The sequence below is a fragment of the Typopeltis vanoorti genome, chromosome 23 (assembly GCF_054136105.1).
Source record: "Typopeltis vanoorti isolate ZY-2024b chromosome 23, IOZ_Tvanoo_1.0, whole genome shotgun sequence".
Taxonomy (NCBI): domain Eukaryota; kingdom Metazoa; phylum Arthropoda; class Arachnida; order Uropygi; family Thelyphonidae; genus Typopeltis; species Typopeltis vanoorti.
This window is the reverse complement of record NC_143571.1, coordinates 68,027,700-68,048,111: the sequence shown is the minus strand read 5'-3', so window position 1 is coordinate 68,048,111 and position 20,412 is coordinate 68,027,700. Positions and strand designations below refer to the sequence as shown.

At 36.7% G+C, this 20,412-nt stretch overlaps 1 protein-coding gene across 1 annotated transcript in view; it reads right to left on the bottom strand.

The window, feature by feature from the left end:
* LOC150093930 (leucine-rich repeat-containing protein 58-like) overlaps window positions 1-20,412 on the bottom strand; it is a 65,317-nt gene that overhangs the window by 10,055 nt on the left and 34,850 nt on the right. Inside the window, exon 3 of the mRNA XM_090412665.1 lies at window positions 9,888-10,077. Within this exon, the coding sequence (XP_090268791.1) occupies window positions 9,888-10,077 (190 nt within the window). The remainder of the gene's footprint in view (window positions 1-9,887; window positions 10,078-20,412) is intronic.

Here is a 20,412-nt window from a genome sequence, read left to right as displayed (position 1 = left end):
GACAATCAAGGAAAAGAAGGAGTAGCCATTATATTCAACACAAAATACGAGGCTCATCTTCTTGAATGGCAGTTAGTCTCAAGTAGAGTAATGTGGACAAATATGAGAATGGGGAACTGGACAATGAGACTTATTTGTGCCTATGATCCCACAGAAGGTTCTACTAAGGTAGAAGTGGAGGAATTTTTTTGAGGCTTTAGAAAAAGCAACTGACAATGAAAAAGGAAAAGTTGGTCCTTGTTGGGGATCTAAATAGAGTAGGAAATGATTGTGAGACATACAAAAATATTTTGGGAAAATTTGGAGAAAAGAGCAAAGCTAATAATAATAGTAAATATCTGTTGGATTTCTGCTCAGGACATGGACTGGTAATTACTAACACCATGTTCCACATAAAAATATGCACAAATTCACATGGAGAGAAGAGGCAAGAAATAAGAAAGTCTCACTGACTATGTTATTGTTGATAGTGATGTTTTCTCCTGGTGCAGAACACCAGAGTGTACAGAAGATTTGATATTGAAAGTGATCACTGTTTAGTCTTGAGCAGGATAAAATTGAATTTCATATTGAAAAGAATAACATGTAAGAAAGTTTTAAAGCGAATAAAAGTTGAGCAGCTCTCAGATGTGAACAGTAGACTAAAATACACAAAGATTATTGAAGAAAAAATGAAAGAGTTTGAGAACAGGAATCAAACCTTGGAGAGTCAGTGGCAAACTCTGAAGAAAACATTGATTGATTCTGCCAGAGAGGCATGTGGTGAGGTTGTCTGCAAGGATAAAAAAATCAGAACGTCCTGGTGGACACAGGAAGTTAAAGAGGCAGTGAAGGAAAAGAAGTCAGCTTGTGCTCTTAGAGAATACAGAGCCAAATGCCAGAATGCTAAACACTGTGTAAAACTAGCTAAACAAAAGTCATGGGAGGACTTTGGAAAGAATATAGAAAATAAATATCAAGAAGGTGGCAAAATATTCTGGAGGTTGTTGAAGAAGCTTAGGAATGGAGGAAAGAGTGCTGTAAAAGGAGTTAGAGATGATAAAGGTGACATGAAAACGTCTCGTGAATTACATATGTGGCTTGTTAAAGAGAGTGGAGAGCGTATGTGCGCAAAATACAGGCAGTTGGAGGAAATAAGTACATTAGATATATCGATATCCGACTTTGTTGCTCCAGGAACAGGGAATGAATGTAGGAAGACAAGTAGTATGATAGCAGAGAATGAGAAAATAATAGTTGATAGTGTGGAAGGTGTGAGTGACTGGAAGTTTAGGAGATGGTTTTGTTTGGGAGAGTGAATTTAGATTAAGAGTGACTGACCTGCAGAGGGAGATAGATGAGTTGAAAGAGGAGGTGGAATGTCTTGTGAATGAGAGCAGAAGTATGAAAGATAAGATTAGGAGAATGGAAGAGATAAATGCAAGGCGAATCAGAGTAGGAGAGAGAGAGAATTTAGGGAGTATGAGTGAGAGGTATGGGGGTGCTAGAAGAGGAGAGAATGGAAACAGTAGAAGAGAGGGAATGAGAGAGAGGTATGGGAATGCTAGCAGACGAGAGGATGGAAACAGTAGGAGAGACGGAATGAGAGAGAGATATGGAAGTACTAGAAGAGGAGAGAATGGAAACAGTAGGAGAGACGGAATGAGAGAGAGATATGGAAGTACTAGAAGAGGAGAGAATGGAAACAGTAGGAGAGAGGGAATGAGAGAGATGTATGGGAGTGCTAGAAGAGGAGAGAATGGAAACAGTAGAAGAGAGAGGTATGGGAATGAAAGAAGAGGAGAGAATGGAAACAATAGGAGCGAGGGAATGGTAAGAGGTATAATGTATGGCGACTCAATGATCCGTGGTGTTCAAGATAGGATGCGTGAGGAGTGTTTGCCAGGAGGAACAATAGAAAGGGTGGCTATGGCAATTAAGAGAGGTGAAAGGGTGGATGAGATGATTGTGATGGTAGAAACGAATGACTTGAGTGGTAATGTAAGTCGGGCAGCGAGAGATATGAGATTTTTGCTTGAGACTGTACGGAAGAAGACAGAGAGAGGAAAAATAGTGTGCGTGTTGCCTAGGTATGATAATGATGAGCTGAGCAGAAGAGTGGTGATATTGAATGGCATAATAGCGAGAATGTGTGACAAGAGAGGACTAGTATATGTGGATGCCTGGAGTGTGTTTGAGGAAAGAGAGGAGTTGTATGCGAGAGACCGTTTACATTTGAATGAGGAAGGACGTAGGCATCTGGAGAGATTGCTGTTCTGAACGAGTCAGTGTGTCCCAGGGAGGATGATAGCAGGGGTGGCCTCTTGTGGGAATGGATACTTGGGAGAAGGGAGACAATGTCAGGTAACACTGAGCCCAGTGGAGTCCAGAAGAGATAATGCTGGGTATAGAAACAATGGCATTTATATGCTGTATACTAATGCCAGGAGTATCCGGAATAAGGGAGAGGAATTGGTGGTGCAGATAGCATCAGCCTGGCCAAAAATTATTGCGATCACTGAGACGTGGTTGACAGAAGGGGATATAACAACAGGAATAGAAGTCGCTGGGTATAGCATTTTTCGTCAGGATAGGAGGGGAAACCGTGGTGGTGGGGTACTGCTTATGATAAGTGATGACCTATGTCCTCTAAGAGTGGAGAATTTGGAAGGAAGTGAGACTAATGATTTTGAGAGCGTATGGTGTGAGGTAGAGGTAGGCAAGACAGGATATTTAGTGGGGTGTTGCTACAGACCCAGGAGCACAGAGGATGGGGACCAGGAGATGTTTAGACAGCTAAGTTTGTCAAGTGCAAGAAGAATGATTGTTATGGGAGATTTTAACTTCAGTAGTATAAATTGGAGAGAGGAAGATGCATGTAGCAATAGGGGAATGGAATTTCTAGAATTCTTGAGGGACAAATGTCTTAGGCAACATGTAACAGAGGGAACAAGAGGTTCAAAAATTTTGGATTTGGTTATAGCATCAGAAGAGTTGATAATAACTGAGTTGACGTCTCTCCCACCAGTTGGAGAGAGTGACCATATGGTGTTGACTTGGAAAATGAATAGACATGCAGGAGTATCAAAGAGACGGGAACTTATGTGGAATTATAAGGCAGGTGATTATAATAGTCTTAGACGTCAACTTCGGGAAGTTTCATGGAGGGAGGAATTGGAAGGCCGGGATATCACCAGTGCGTGGGAAATTGTGAAAGAATATTTGTTATCAGCAATGGTAAGTTGTATACCACGAGTGAAGAAGAGGACGCAATTTGGAGTGATGACAAAGTGGATGACAAACAATATTAAACAGGAATTGCATGCGAAAAAGAGGCTATGGAAGAGATATAAGGAGATAGGTGAAGAGATGCATGAGGAATATAAGACACAGGCCAGAAGAGTGACTAGTGTGGTAAGGAAAGCGAAACTGGAATATGAGAGGAGATTGGCCCTAAGATCCAAAGAAAATCCTAGGGAATTTTTTAGCTATGTGGCCAGTAGGAGGAGAAATGACTGTGGAAGAATGATATTGTGGGATAAAAATGGGAATAGAGTGACTGATGCAGAGGACATAGTGGAATTGTTCAATGAACACTTAATTGGAGTATTTCATCCTAGAGGAGTCAGTTTTAATGCTAGAGGGATAGGACTGGTACGAGGTCTGGAGGTACAGGAGGAGAGTGTGTTTCAGATACTGAGTACTCTGGATGTCAGTAAAGCTGTGGGACTGGATGGTATTTCGCCACGAGTTTTGAGAGAATGTGCTAGGGAATTGACAGTACCTTTAACGTGGCTTTTCAATGAAAGTCTGGCTTTGGCAAAGGTGCCCAGGGAATGGAAGGAAGGTAAGATAGTGCCATTGCATAAGGGTGGTAACAGACTGGAAGTGTCTAATTATAGGCCAGTCTGTGTGTCATCAGTAGTTGTTAAGATCTTGGAGAAAGTAGTGAGGGACAGTGTACAGCATTGGGCAGATGAGGGTAATGTTATCTGTGAGAATCAACATGGATTTGTGAAAGGACGCTCTTGTTTTAGCAATATGCTAGCCTTTTATAATAAAGTTACAAGAACATTAGATGAGGGAAAGGCATATACTGCAATTTTCTTAGACTTGGCGAAGGCATTTGACAGGGTGCCACATGATAAGCTGATATTTAAGTTGCACCACATGGGTCTGGATGTCAGATTGGTCAACTGGATTCAGGATTGGCTGTCTGATAGGTATCAGAGAGTTGTGTATGGTGGAGCAGTTTCCAGGAGGCAGAGGGTTACAAGTGGGGTCCCACAGGGCTCAGTACTAGGACCCATATTGTTTAACCTTTATATCAATGACATAGCCAGTGGATTGCAGGGGGATATTCAGTTGTTTGCAGATGATGCGAAGCTGGGAAGGATTATTAGTAATAGTGTAGATGTGGTAGCCCTGCAAGAGGATTTAAATAAGCTAGATAGATGGGCAAATGAATGGGGGTGTCAGTTTAATGCAGCAAAATGTAAGGTCTTGAGGTTTGGGAAACATCGATGGGATGCTGCATACTTTATGGGAGGAGTTATACTGGAGGAAGTAGGGGAGACAAGAGATCTGGGGTTGATGATTGATAGAAACCTGAAGTTTAGGGGACATATTGCAAAGGTGGTGAAGGTAACACAGAGGATTGCTGCTATTATGAGAAGGACACTGACCTGCAGAGATAAGAGGGTTATCATTCCATTGTATAAGTCTCTGATCAGACCACACTTGGACTATTGTTCTCAGATTTGGTCCCCAGGATTTGAAGGGGATAAATTAACTGTGGAAAGGATACAAAGACGGATGACAAAGATGGTTTCAGGACTGTACAAGGATAGTTATGAGGATCGGCTGAGAGAATGTGGACTGCAGAGTTTGGTGGATAGAAGAAGGAGAGGTGATATGATTGAGACTTTTAAACTGTTGAGAGGTGGTTACAGGGTTGACACTGGGGAGTTCTTTCGCTGGGTTGATCAGCGGGAAGGAGTGATGACAAGAGGCCATCCCTGGAAGTTACGAAAGGAAACTGTGAGCAAGAGGGTAAGGAGTGGTTTCTTTGTGTGGAGGGTGGTTGAGCCGTGGAATGCATTGCCTGATGGAGTGGTGGGAGCGAGAACGGTCAGTGAGTTTAAAGAGTGGTATGATAGACTTTGTGTTTCTCAGGGGGGGACCTCCCCTCAGTGAGTCTTGACAGACTTTATGTCTTAGGAAGGACCTCCCTCGATGAGTCTTTTGACTCCTTGGAGGCCTGAATAATAATAATAATAATAATAATAATATTGAAAATGAGAGAAAAAGATATCCATGAAATATGGAGTTATTACTTTGAAAAACTGCTAAATGAAACAAGCAGTGATGACAGCACAGTGGTAAAAAACACTGACCAAGATGCAGTCAGGAATACATATCCATACTTTAAGTAGAAAAAGCCATCAAAGGCTTGAAATGTGGAAAGGCAGCAAGAGTAGATGATATTCCACCAGAAATGCTGAAGTATGGTGGTATAAGAGTCTTACAGTGGCTGCACTGCATAGTTCAGAAGGCCTGGACGGAGGGACGAATTCCTGATGATTGGAGTAGAGCTCTCATAGTACCCATATATAAAAAGGGAAATAAAACTGAATGTGAGAATTACAGAGGTATTTCCCTACTGAGTGTTCCTGGCAAGATCTATGCAAGTATAGAAACGGTCGAGAAGAATTGTGGAAGAAAAGCTTGGTGAAGAACAAGCTGGATTCAGGCCAAATAGAGGAAGTCAGGATGAGATCTTCACTTTATGACAAATAAAGCATGGGAATATAACAGAGATCTGTATTTAAGTTTTGTCGATTTGGAAAAAGGCATATGACAAGGTGCCAAGAGAGAAGCTATTCAATACGCTACAGTTATATGGTGTCAATGGGGCATTATATGAAGCAATACTTAGTCTTTATTTGAGTTGTAATTCAGCAGTTAGAATTGAAGGAAGTACAGAAAGATGATTTAATGTTAAATCTGGTGTGAGACAAGGATGTACATTATCCCCTCTGTTATTCATTATCTATATGGATCACATTAGAAGGAAAGTGGCATTAAACATGATATCAAAATTGGTGATGTTAATGTCAGCTCTTTGCTTTATGGAGATGATGTTATACTTCTAAATAAATCTGCTACAAGTCTGCAAGATTCTATGACTAAATTGAATAGTTGTTGTAATAGATATGGTATGAAGGTTAGCAATAAAAAGACAAAGACAATGAAAATAGGCAGAATCATTGAAAATGTCAACTGTGTTGTGAATGGAGAACCTGTGGAACAAGTGAAACATTTCAGCTACTTAGGCACGATTTTTACTGAAGATGGTAAATTAAATATAAAAATAGACAACAGAATCAGCAAAGCTAGTATGGTAGGAAGTCAACTGAATAAATTCATATGGAATAAGAGAGAAATTAGTCGGAACACTAAATTAGCTGTATACAGGAATGTGTTCAAACCAGTTTTAACTTATGGATCTGAGAGCTGGGTCAGAAGTAAAACACTTGACCAAAGACCAGAGACCGCAGATATGAGAGTCCTGAGAAAGATTAGAGGCGTGAACAGATGGCATCAATGACAATATCATATTAAAAACGAGGATATTAGGAAAGAACTTGACATTGTCAATATCCAGGAATGCATTAGCAGAGCTAATCTCAGGTGGTATGGACACTTAAACAGAATGGGCAAAGAAAGATTAGCAAAACATGTGTTCTCTGCCAGGTTGGCAGCAAAATGACCCAGAGGAAGACCAAGATATAGGTGGATTGATACGGTACAAAGTACCTCAGACGATAGAAATATAAGATCTGATAATGTTGGACTCTTGATAAGTAACAGACTGATTTGGAGGGAAATTGTAGATAGGAAGTGAGTAATGATGTAATTTTTTTCATGTAGTACTATCATATCCTCTACACCCCTTGAGGGTACATGGCAGGAATTTGATGATGACTTCCAGGGAGTCAGAGACTCATTGAGAGAGGCTACATATTCACACCATGTCATACTTTCTCCTAAATTTATTCACACTATTTGCACTCACAACTAGCAAAGTCAAGTAATTCCAATCACGCACTGCCCTACAGAGAAAGACCTGTAGCTTCAACTCCCTTTCCTTGATCATTACTATTACTACTACCGAAATATAATATTCTATATTTATTATTTAGTGATACCTCACCTGTTTTAAGTCTTCCTCAGCTCAAAAACAGCATTATGTCCACATGGTAGTACACTAGTGTTCTGACAGTTCAATTTTTTTCCCCCCATGAATTCTTTTATGCTGCTGTGCCTATCTTCAATTCTGCTAACACTGAACAGTAGAAAGTCAGCTAGGAGGGTTGTTGGAAAAGTTTGGTAAAAAAAAAAAAATCACCTTTATTTCTCAACATAGTCTCCATGAAGGTCTACACATTTGGTCCAGCGAGTTTCCAATTTTTTTCTCCCATCTAAAAAGTAGGATTTGTCAAATTGCGCAAAACAGTCATTGACAGTCTTGATGATATCCTCATTCCAAGAAAATGTTTCCCCGCTGAGCCAAATTTTTAAGTTTGGGAACAAGTAGTAGTCACACGGGGGCCAAGTCCATTGAATACGGTGGATGTGGAACCAATTTGAACCTCAATTAGTGCAATTTTGCCATTGTGATGGCCAGTGTGTGAGACAGTGCAATGTCTTTATGAAAGAGTTTTGTTGTGTGCCAATCTTAGCCGTTTTTTCTTCGGTTCCTCTTTTAAATGGTCCAACAATGACACATAATAGACTCCTATTATTGTCTTACACCCTTTTCCAAATAGTCTATCATGATAATTCCTTGGGAATCCCAAAAAACAGTGGCCATCACCTACCCAGCTGACAAAACGGTCTTCACTTTTTTCGGTGCTCTTTCACCGGGCATTGTTATGACTGCTGCTTGGACTCAGGTGTGTAGTGGTGGATCCAAGTTTTGTCTACAGTCACGAATCGACGCAAAAAATGCTGTGAATTGCGATGAAACATCAAACACTGAGTTGAAATGTCTTTTTGCATGCATTTTTGATCAACAGTCAACAATCATGGCACCCATCATGCACACAGCTTTAATATACAATTTTTCGTGCACGTGATATTATACACCCATTCAGTTGAGATGCTTACAATCTCAGCAATCTCATGCACTTTCACTCGGTGGTCTTCCATAACGATACCATGGGTTTTGTTAATCATTTCCATCATAGTGATCTCAGTAAGGCATCCGGAGCATGCTTCATCTTCAATGGACTTACAACCACGTTTAAACTCATTTATCCAAAAAGAAATAGTCTTTAATGCAGGTGCAGAGTCCCCATGAACTGCATCTAACTCGGCTTTGATCTGCATAGCTGTTCACTTTTTTCATGCAGTGATAAAATAAAAATATTTTATCACTGCATGAAACTTGTTTTGTTTTTTTTTTTTTCATTTTTATGAAAAATGCAAACACTTTCATTTTAAATGTTTGCCAAATGAGAACTACACTAAAAATTGTGCCAGGGATCATGAAAAAAAGATTATATGTGCCAACACTGGTATGAATGAACGAAATGTGTCACCCATTACTGGAAATTTACTAAACTTGTCAAACAACCCTCGTACTATTTCAGTACCCAACTTTCCAACGTTTGCCCTGGTTTCCTGATGAAAATAGCATGGGCTAGGCCTTGTTTAACTGGATAATGCACCAGCTGACATGAAATTTCATCCTGTCATACCATCATGTTTGCTTTTAATTTAAACCAATGCAGAAGTGGGGAGGGATCCCCAACCTGCAGCCCTTAGTCTCCCAGAAAGTATACCTCTTTCAAATTTTTATATATGTTTGATAGCATCTACTTTTAGCAACCTTATATGAATAAATTATCACTAAAAGCATCTGTATTAAATTTCTCTCAAATTCCTCCTGGCTAGGACAGACTGTTGGTTGCTGATGTCATTTAAAGAAAGATTGGAGGAACTAAAGAAATGTAAGAAGAAACAGCCAAGATCTGCTGAATGAAGCCAAACATAAGCATGAATTCATCCAAATTAGTGGTACCCTATTCTTGCCACTTTCAGTTACTACCCATCAAGACATATGCCAGATAAGTTTTGCAAAGTGCTGGTGTACTTTCCTAGTGTCTTGTGTCTAGGTGTGTGGGTGGTTTGTTGGTCTTTTGTTACTTTTAATCAGATTCTGAAGTGCATCTAGTGATAAAGTGATTACATACTGTGGTAAGTAATTGGAGTTCAGTATTTTAAGAGTCAGGCTGTACGATATTCTCAGTCAGTATGTTAAGCACTACCTGATACATTTGTAAATCTAAATCCATCAAAACCCTTGTTCTCCATGGCAATACATCAATCAGCCAAGTGCAAATTTAACTTATAATCTGTCAGATGCCAGAAGCAAACTCATAGCTCAGAAACTTGAGTATACTGTATGCTGGTCTGGTTGGCCAAATAGATAGTATACCCTCTCTCCAACCACAAGGCTGTGGATAGTAGATGATCACAGGAGACAAATCATTTATCACCTGGGTGAGACCACTCTTTTTCTTACAGAAGCCTGAAGGGACTTGAAAAGTTACGTTTATTTATTTTTTATTTTTTGCAGAATTATCAGATTTTGTTCACAAAACTTTGCTTATTTACAGTACTAATTGTGTGATATGTTAACAGCTTTATGTCACAGGATTCATGTTAAAAAATGATCCGATTTCCTCTTTTAATGGAAAAAGTGGAGATCTTCTGTACTGCAATACCAAAATCATGAGTTAATGATAGTGTTTACTATAACATATTTATTTTTTTTATGTAAGAAAAGAGATATATTTTGTCATAAGCAGAAGAAATATTAATGAATAAAAGATATTCACCTTTACACTTTGGATTGACACACCGCTGGGCACTATTCAGATATGCTAGAAGCACTGGTGGAATTTCAGCTTCTGTATAATGAAGTTTAAATATTTTAACATGCCGTGCAGCCAATTCCTGTAGGGAGGGTGGGTTATATATCATATCTTTGACAAACCTAACAACTAAAGGATTATCTCGCAAGCTTAGCTGAAAGAAATGCAAAAAAAAAAAAAAATTCCATGTAAGGATTGCTTTTTTTAAATTTTATTAATATTAATAACTTCATTAATACTGGTAACAGTAGTAAGATATGCAAAAGAATAATTACTATCTGTAAAACTGGTGCTTAACCAACTGTATATGGATCCTATCCACTAAGGCAAGCAAGAGAGAGAGAGAGATCCAACTCTTTCTTTTACCTCATAAGACTATAGTTCTGCTGTTTAGTACAGCAGAACTGCTGTACACATATATACTGCTTGTATATATGTGTACTGCTGTATTACATCAGGAGCACACATATATACAAAGAAAAAATCTACGTTTAAATCTACTTAGTATGCCAAAGCCACACTAATTTGGTCAACCATTAACACTACTGGCCTGGTCTATGGAAGAAAAAAAATAGCCCTAGTACATCAAAGCTAGTTTTAAAAGGGGTATACCGTGAGTAGACATATCGATACAAAATTAATAATGAAAAACTCACGTACAAAGATTATTTAATAGTATAATTTTCGCCTGTGTGTCACAGGTATCTTCAGTATATATTAAGCTCAAATTAAACAAAAAAAAAATCTATACAATAAAAAGTTAGGAAAGATGAATATTTCTGTTGCCTTTTGACCGTTTAGAAAAATATCCATCTTTCTCACTTCTCCTAAGGACAAGCTTCCACATCTTAATTATCCAGATGTCTACCAGATTCCATGCTCTTGTGGATTATCTTATTTCGGACAAACAGGAAGATTTGCCTCTATTTGGGTAGAAGAACACCAATCTTATATTGAATACTTTAAACCTGAAAAGTCTGGACTTGCAGAACATGCCATCTTCACTAGACATAGAGTTCATTGGAGAAAGACAAGAGTCCTTCACAAAAGTCAGTTCCTCATGGAACGCCTTTATAAAGAAACGTGAAACTTTTACTTCATTCTCCTAACTTAAACAGATCCAACGGCTTACGTCTATCACCATTATGGGAGATAGTACTTTACAAATCAGCTAATCTTTCCTAACTTTTTATTGTATAGATTTTTTTTTTTTTTTTTTTGTTAGGAAATTTATTGACCTTTTTAGTTATCTTACACCAGCTACTTAGGTAGCACTTTTTTGGAATTGTCAGTTATTGTTTAATTTGAGCTTAATATGTACTGAAGATGCCTGTGACACACAGGCGAAAATTATACTATTAAATAATCTTTGTACGTGAGTTTTCATTATTAATTTTGTATCGATCAAAGCTAGAGTTCCTGTTACAAATGTATATTAATATTAAGCTAGAGAGCAACATGCTTTCATATAATTATTCACAGAAAAATTAGAGCAAAACGGCAGCCAATAAGAGATTATTGGTCACCATCTAAACAATGAAATTATTTAAACATACTTGTATAAAATTATTTATACAACCTTACGGCCATACTTGTTGAGGTTGAGTATGTTTCAAGGCTTCTGTTGATTCCAAGAACAATCTCTCTCTCTCTCTGACTTATAACTTCTGTGTGGTACTTTTGTTTTTTTCCAATTGATCCTGTGTGCAAGGGTATCCAAGGCATGGTCTGCTAGACCCAACTTCAATAGTGATAGTGCCAGATGTATTTTTTATGTTCACTGAGACAGATATCCACAGTTCTTCCTATCTGCCCATAGTAGGTAGGCTCGATCACACAAATAGGGCACTTCATAACTCCTGGATGTGATAAAAAAGAGATTCTGTCCTTAGGTGAATGGATGAGCGTTGCCAATTTGCCATACAGTTTAAATATAGTGAGCAGCTGATGTTTCTTAAGCACTCTAGATATCTTTTTCAGATGGAATGGTGAGTTTTGCTATAGTCTTCTGTGGTAGACTGTGTGTGTGTGTGGGGGGGGGTTTCTGGGTAGCATTTAGTATTTTATCTTCTCATGGGGATTATAGCCATCAGCAATAAGTTAATAAATAGTTTCTTATGAGTCTGTGTTCTCATCTATACTGTTAAAATTAATCAACATGTACAACAAACATATAAGCCTTTCTACACATTTGAGAACTTATGTGGGCTGAAAAATCCAAATTCTTGACATTTTTATGCAACCATTATTGTTTTAGATCAGGATGGTTGATCAAAATTACACAGGCTTCTTTGAATTTGTGTTTTGAATGAAAAAGCTCTTAAACAAGAATTACAAATTATTAGCAACACATTTATAAACAATGACTACAACAAAAATACCATCAATAAAATTCTTCATAAATAATGACCATGATATGAATCGAAATGTCATGTGATTATTTTGGTTTATGTTAAACTGAAGTTTTAATATAACATAGTTGTTGTTTCCATAATTTTATAATAATAATAATTATTATTATTACATGACACCACCAAAGGGTTCAAAGACTCATCGAGGGAGGGCACCTACTGTACAACTCTGCCTCTACCACTCAAATCCACCAACTATAGCGAACCGCATCATCTTCACCAAAACCATCTACTGCACACTACCACTACTAGTATTTTCACAGACAATCACAAACATCTATGCCCACAGTGGGATTCAAATCCGCAGCCTTTTGGCTGGAGAGTGGATACACTAACCACTTGGCCAACCAGGCAAGCATATATAATGCTGGGCACAGTGTAACTATGAAAGAAAGGATGGGAATAGATACTCCTGTAATAAGCATATAGTTTTCAACCTTTCGAAAGAAAGGCATGAGAAATGGGAAGGTGAGCAAGATAAAGGTTTACAGGGCACTGTGAAAGCAAGTGATGGGGGGGGGGGGAAGAGTTTTTCACACTCCTAATAAAAGGTTAGGTTCACACCACAAGTACTGTTTAAGTAAACTGCTCAAAATAATTAGAGGATATTTTAGTTGTCGGATAATTATAAATTTCTGCAAATAATTATAACTATTGGGTACTTTATACATGAATAAATATTTCTCACTTATGGATAAGGGTGTAATTGATGAGATATTGTTTAAATAATTGATATTTATTACAAAATTAACAAATTATACATTTTAGCATAAAATAATTTTAACAAGAATAGCCAAAAACGCTTTTGTTAATATTTAATAGCATATGGTCTCCATTAACAGCCAAAACAGCGGTACATCTTAATTGCATGGACCGGATAAGATGATCAAACACTTCTTGTGGGATATTTCCTCACTCTTCTGCGAGAGCGATTTCGCCTGTTCACTGGATTACAATCTGGTGAACAGGCGAGCCAGTCCATTCGTTCAATATCTTCTTCCTCAATCCACTCTTGTACCAAATTTGCACGGTGTGGATGAGCATTGTCATCCATAAAAATTAATTCTTGGTCAGGCAGCAGCGTATGGACAAACTATAGGTTCCAAAATCTCATTACAATACCTTTCAGCTATTAAGGAACCATTTCTGATAAAATAGAGACCAGTGTGGCCACCTATACTTATTCCAACCCATACCATCAAACTCACACCTTGATGTTGGGGTCTTTCATGAACAAACTACAGATTATTTCTTGTTCCACTTTCACACCATATCAAGATACATCGGTTATCTGGTTACAGACTGAACCTGGAGTCATCACTAAAAAGTACACGAGCCCAATCCTCATTTATCCAATTGCAGTGTTCCTGTGCCCAATTTTTTGTGATTCGGGCTGTTTTGTGATTTGCAGTAAGTGGAATGCAAACTATTGGTCTTCGAGTATGGCATGGCATGACCTATGGCATGAAGACGATTTCAAACATTTCCTGTCTCCAGAAAGCAATTCCAAAGTTGCAAAATTATGCTTTGAGATACATGACGTGTAAGCGACAACTTGCTGCATTTGCAAATAATTATAACTATTGGGTACTTTATACATAAATAAATATTTCTTACTTATGGATAGGGTGTAACTGATGAGATATTGTTTAAATAATCGATATTTATTGTAAATTTAACAAATTATACATTTCAGGGTGAAATAATTTTTATTTGGCGCTAAATCTCATCGCAATATCTTCTAAATCTTCTACTCAATAAGGATTATAATGATTTGGAAAAATTATTTCTTCAAGAAGGTTTTTGATTGACCAAAGGCTTTCCAAACCATGGATTCTGGGATATCATGTTGCTCTGCCATTTTTAACAAAATAATGGGTGGTAGGTGACACAAGTTTACGATTGAAGTGATAATTATGCACTGTGGAAGCGAGCGCAACAAGCCATGCTTTTATACCCCCCCATATGCTAATATGGCTAAGACACGTTTAGACAAGTCTTAACATGATTGTGTATGCAGCTGCGTGTTCTATACTGTTGTATATTAAGAATATTTTAAAATAAATGTGTTACATTTATAAATTATTTTTATAACTTTAAAATTTACAAGAAAACCAAAATCTCCCCAAATTGTTTTGAGCAGTATATTTCTGATTTCTTTCCATTATATTTATTTACTTTAAAACAATACTAATTTCCCAAAACTTTTAAAATCTCACATTGACAAGAAAAATGTAATACAAAAGAAATGCTGTTTAATTAAAATCACTATGCAAATATAAATATTTGCATAAAATACATTTAAAAAGATTTCATAAGAGATTTCTCTTCTACTCACAAATTTAATTTTAGAAAAAAAAAAATCTAATAAACAAAGAATTTCTTATTTAAAAAAATTTTTTTAAATAAAAAATTTTTTAATTAAATTTTTTTAATTAAAAAAAATCTAATTCCCTCTAAAATTTAACTTTGTCCTTCAAATACGATTAGTTCCCAAATAGGAGTCGTCTTATTCTGAGTTAACATTCTTCCCAAAGAAAGAAATGTTCTCATCTTATCTCATTATACTTCAGTGTAAACAATTATTAGAAAAGTTATCCTGCTTCAGGATAACTCATGAAAGAAAGAACTAATGAAATCAGTTCTTTCTTGCAGAAAGAAGAATTTTTGTTCCAAATGAATGTTCTACCTTCAAATTCATCTACTGACTGGAACAAACAGTAGATGAAAACTACTAATATAAATTCACTCCTTCCAAACTCTGCTACCTATTGTCCTATTAAGACACTAATAACAGGCTTTCTTCTAAATTTTTATCTTCTGGTAGTTATTCACCATTCTCAAAGAATTTCTTTCAGATAAATCTACAGGTCTAATTCTGTTTCAACGTTTTCTTGCCTCCCTAAACAAAAGAAACTGCTGTTGTTTAGCTATGCTGCTGTGTGTGCACATGCACACATTCACTTCAAACTACTGGTTAAAACTCCAAGGCCTCTGACTGGAACAAACAGTAGATGAAAACTACTAATATAAATTCACTCCTTCCAAACTCTGCTACCTATTGTCCTATTAAGACACTAATAACAGGCTTTCTTCTAAATTTTTATCTTCTGGTAGTTATTCACCATTCTCAAAGAATTTCTTTCAGATAAATCTACAGGTCTAATTCTGTTTCAACGTTTTCTTGCCTCCCTAAACAAAAGAAACTGCTGTTGTTTAGCTATGCTGCTGTGTGTGCACATGCACACATTCACTTCAAACTACTGGTTAAAACTCCAAGGCCTCTCCTCATACAGGCAGGATGAAAAGATATGCAAAATAAACTTTCAGGTAAGAAAGACAGTTTCATTATACAATTTCAGTCTATTAAATTGAAAATGTATAATAAACCTCCATTGGCATTACAAAACATTGTCAATGTTTTGCAATGTTTTATAACAAACTAAGGCAATCGATGTAAAATTATTAGCCTCTATATACAAGTAGCCAGTAATGAAGATACTTCATGCACAAATAAAATATCAGTTCTTGATATCTTTAATTTACAGTCTTACAAGGTACTTTAATAACAACTACATTTTATAAAATGATTTATTAACATAATTTGTTAATTCTTTCATGGAAACTAAGACAAGTGAATTTAATTCATTTTCATAGTAGTAGGAAGGGTTGTCAGTGTGTTACCCAGGTATGATGATAATGATGAGTTGCGACGGAGAGCCAAAATCATGAATGGTATGTTAACGGAACTGTGTGAGGAGAGGGGAGTGGTGTTTGTGGATGTATGGCACGTGTGAGGGAAAAATTATACAGGCATGATGAGTTGAATTTAAACGGCTTTGGAGTGAGTGTGCTGGAGAAAGTGTTGCTGGATGAAAGTACAGGTAACCCTCATATAACGCGGTCTACAAATTGTAGTATCCCTTGTTCAATGCGGTTTCAATATAACGTGGTCTACAATTTCTAGTAACTCTTTATTTTATTTTTTATTTTTTTTCATATTTTTCACTGTGGGACTTAAAATCAAATTTTACCTTCGTTAAATTTGTGTCTGCCCGTATCGTGCAAGTAGTTATAAGTATCGAATTTAGTTTTATTGTATCACTAAATAAGTATTGTACAGAGGCTTTTGCAGTCTGTGTCATTCTCAACAAATAGTGCAATTAGAGACAAATGGAATAAAAATGGCGCTAACTAATAAATCACATGTCCCCTCTCACAGAAACTATGACTTGAGCAAAACCATATGTTGCACTGAAACACAGTATCTAACTAAAAACTATTGTCCAATTTTTCAATTATGAAATAAGTGTTTGTTTTATTGCATTTGAAATTCTCGATGTCATTATTGACAGATCACATAGGCTAATTTAAAATAAAAGACTACCAAGAATTAAAACATGCAATATAATGAATGTGTGAGTTCGCCTGCCAAGAAGCCATAAAATTCAACCAAGGGTTGAAATTTTTGTGTGAGTAATGAGAAGTTCCATCGGAACAATAAATGACACTTGTGAATGTGTTAAAACTAATAGTGAATGTTGTTATGACAGTTTCAGATGTTATGGAATTCGATTGAAGAGAATTAGGATTTCAACTCAACACTTGTCGGTTGCTTTTGTCTTTGGGTCATATGATCTTTTGTTAATACTGCACCAATCATATGCACGTCTTTATAGCTGCCGTCTTGTGTAAAACAAAATTCAGCTTGTACGTATTGTAACAATTAAAAAAAAAACTTGAATAATTTATAAGTGTATAAAAGGATATCACAGGTAAATCGTTGACATGCCAGCAAAATTCTGAGACGTGCCACCTCTGGCACGAGTGCCATAGGTTCGCCATCTAGGGTTTACTGTATAAAGTGTTTATTGTTGAAAATCGTCTTCGTTTTCTGCTAGGAAAGCACATTTAAAATCATAAGTGTGTTATTCTCAAGCTGAGCAGTTTATTTTCTGGTGAGTTACATACATATGTAATGCTTTTTTTTTTATGTAAAAGTTTATTTTTATTGTAATGGCCACTAAAACTGCAACCAAAGAGAAAAAACCAACATTGAAAAGGAAATTCATTTCTCTTGAAGAAAAAATTAAAATCTTGGATCGGTTGAAAATTGGAGAAAAACCAGGAGTTGTTGCAAGGCCTCTGAATTTAAATGAATCAACAATTCGAACAATCAAACAAAATGAACATAAAATCCGAGAAAGTGTTATTGCTGGGTCAACGGTAAATGCAAAGCGTGTTGCTCGTGTTCACGATATTCTAATAGAAAAAATAGAGAAATCTCTAATGATTTCTTTCCTTTGGATTAAGCAAAAAGCTCTCAAAGTTTATAAACATTTAAAAGAACTCTATCAAGATTCTTCAGAAGAAATCTCTCAGCATGGATTTTGTGCCAGTAAGGGTTGGTACGAAAACTTTAAAAAACAGTTTTCTTTGTATAATCTTAAAATCCAGGGAGAATCAACATCAGCAGACATTGAAGCTGCCCAGAAATACCCAGCAGAAAAATCATTAAAGAAGGTGGTTACAGTGCAGACCATGTGTTCAATGCAGATGAATCTGGGTTATATTGGAAAAAAATGCCAAAACGCACCTATATTTCGAAAAATGAAAGATCAGCTCCTGGATTCAAAGTTGCTAAAAATAGAATTACTCTACTGTTTTGTAGTAATGCATCAGGTGATTACATGACAAAACCAATGTTTATTAACCGATCCACAAATCCTCGTGCAATGAAAGAGCTCGACAAGTCCACCCTACCTGTTTATTGGCAGGCCAACAAAAGGGCATGGGTTACAGCTATCATGTTTGAAAATTGGTTTTTCAAGTGTTTTCAAGTACCCAATGTAGAACGTTACACAAAGAAAAAGAATATGGACTTCAAAATTCTACATAACGCACCAGACCACCTAACAAATTTAAGCCATCCGAATATTAAAATAACTTTTTTGCCGACTAATACTACTTCACTTATTCAACCACTCGACCAAGGAATAATATCAACATTTAAGTCATATTATATTCGGCGAACATTTCAATTAATTTTAGAAAAAATGGAATCTAATCCAAACATGACACTGCCTCAAGCGTGGAAAGCTTTTTCAATATTGAATTGTGTAAAAATTATTTCTCTGTCCTTTAAGAATTACAACCCTCTACGCTGAATGCTTGCAGGAAAAAAATATGGCCTGAAGCCGTTCTGGAACAAAATTTTGTACCTCCAGTGGATGCTGAGCTACGTCGTATAATAAATGTCGCACACATTTTTGGTGGAGAGGGCTTTTGCGATATGGTTGAAAATGAAAATAGTGAATTAATTGATGGAGAAACAGATTTGAATGAGGAGAAACTGGTACAATTAATAGATCGTGTCGAACCAAATGGCAGGGAAAGTTCTGCCGAATATTCTGATTGTGATGAGTCCGTTAAAGAATTCAGTTTAAAGAAATTAGCAGAAGGACTGGACTTGACAAGAAAGTTAGGAAGTTATTTTACGGATAACGATCCCTCAATGGAGCGCTCGGGAAAATTCACAAGATGATTGGATATTTGTTTAGCGCCATATTATGAACTTAATAAAAAATTGCAGCATAGTGGAAAGCAGTCTTATTACTGATTTCTTGATGAACAAACCTGTCGAAGTATGCAATGAGAATTATACAAATGATGTCCAAGAGATTTCAAGTGGTGACGACCTCTGGCCACTTAAAGAACATCTACGAAATGTTATTTCTGAAGACAGTGATGACAATTAAAATATGCGCTTTAGTTTATTGTGTCTAAAACATTTATGCATTATGTGCAATGAAATTTATATGCAATTTGTAATTTGCATATTTGCAATTTGTAATTACCTGAATTAAATAAAAATATTGTTTTTGTTGGATATGTCATTGTTTATATAATTTAAAAAAAAAAAAGGATTTCGGAACCTCACCCTACTTTTTCTATGTGATTTAAGTCTCATATAATGCGGCATTTCTATAGAACCTAACATTGTGTTATACGAGGGTTACCTGTATAGCATGTGGAAGCACAGCGTGTGATGCATGCCAGGACTCAGAAGGAATAGATGAAGAGAAAAATCATCTCTGGGGAGACAGAAGTGCTTGGCAGTGGAAACAGTAGTAGTGTGAGAGAGGAAGAGAGAATGGGAATACAAGAGGAACAGGGAAAACGAGGGGAGCTCAGGTGGACAGGGAGACATGGCATAGAGAGAGAGTGAATGTTGAAAGTGGTGGTGAATGTGTGTATGAAGATGGAGTATATTGCAATGTTGGTGGAGAAGTGGACACTGAGCAGGTATATCTGGAACGGTGATAAAGGTGATTTGGCAGGTGTAGTGGGGAAATCACAATCATAATATGGCTTGGATAGGACTGGCTATCGACCTAAAGATGAACTGTTGTGTTTGTTTACAAATGCCAGAAGTATTAGAAATAAAGGGGATGAAATGGTTTCAGTGATTGAGTTTATTCACCCCCCAAATCATTGGAATAAGTGAAACATGGTTGAACGAAGACGATATCATAACAGGAATAGAAATGGAAGGGTATAGTATTTTTCATGAGGATAGAAAGAGCAGGAAAGGAGAGGGAGTGTTGTTGATGATGATAGCAGGGGAATTAAGTCCACATAAGGTAGACATGAAAGGTAGTAATAGTGACAATGGTAATTAAAGGGATACAAATCCCTTGTTGTTCAACTGCCAGTAAGTAAAAACTCTAAGATTTTACTTAGTCTAAGACTTTACTTACTGGCAGTTGAACAACAAGGAATTTGTATCCCCTTAATTAATAATAATTAAGGGGATACAAATTATTAAAAATAGCCGAGTGGCAATGGTTATTAGGCAGCGTGGTGTAATGTGGAGGTTGAGAGGAAGACATATTTAGTTGGATGTTGCTATAGGCCTGGGAATGTGGAAGGTGATGATGAAGAAATGTATAAACAACTTGGATTAGTGAATGAAGGAAGGGTAATTATTATGGGTGATTTTAATTATGGCGGTACACATTTGAATGAAGAGATAACACTTGGGAATAAGGAAAATGAATTTCTCGAGTTCTTGAGAG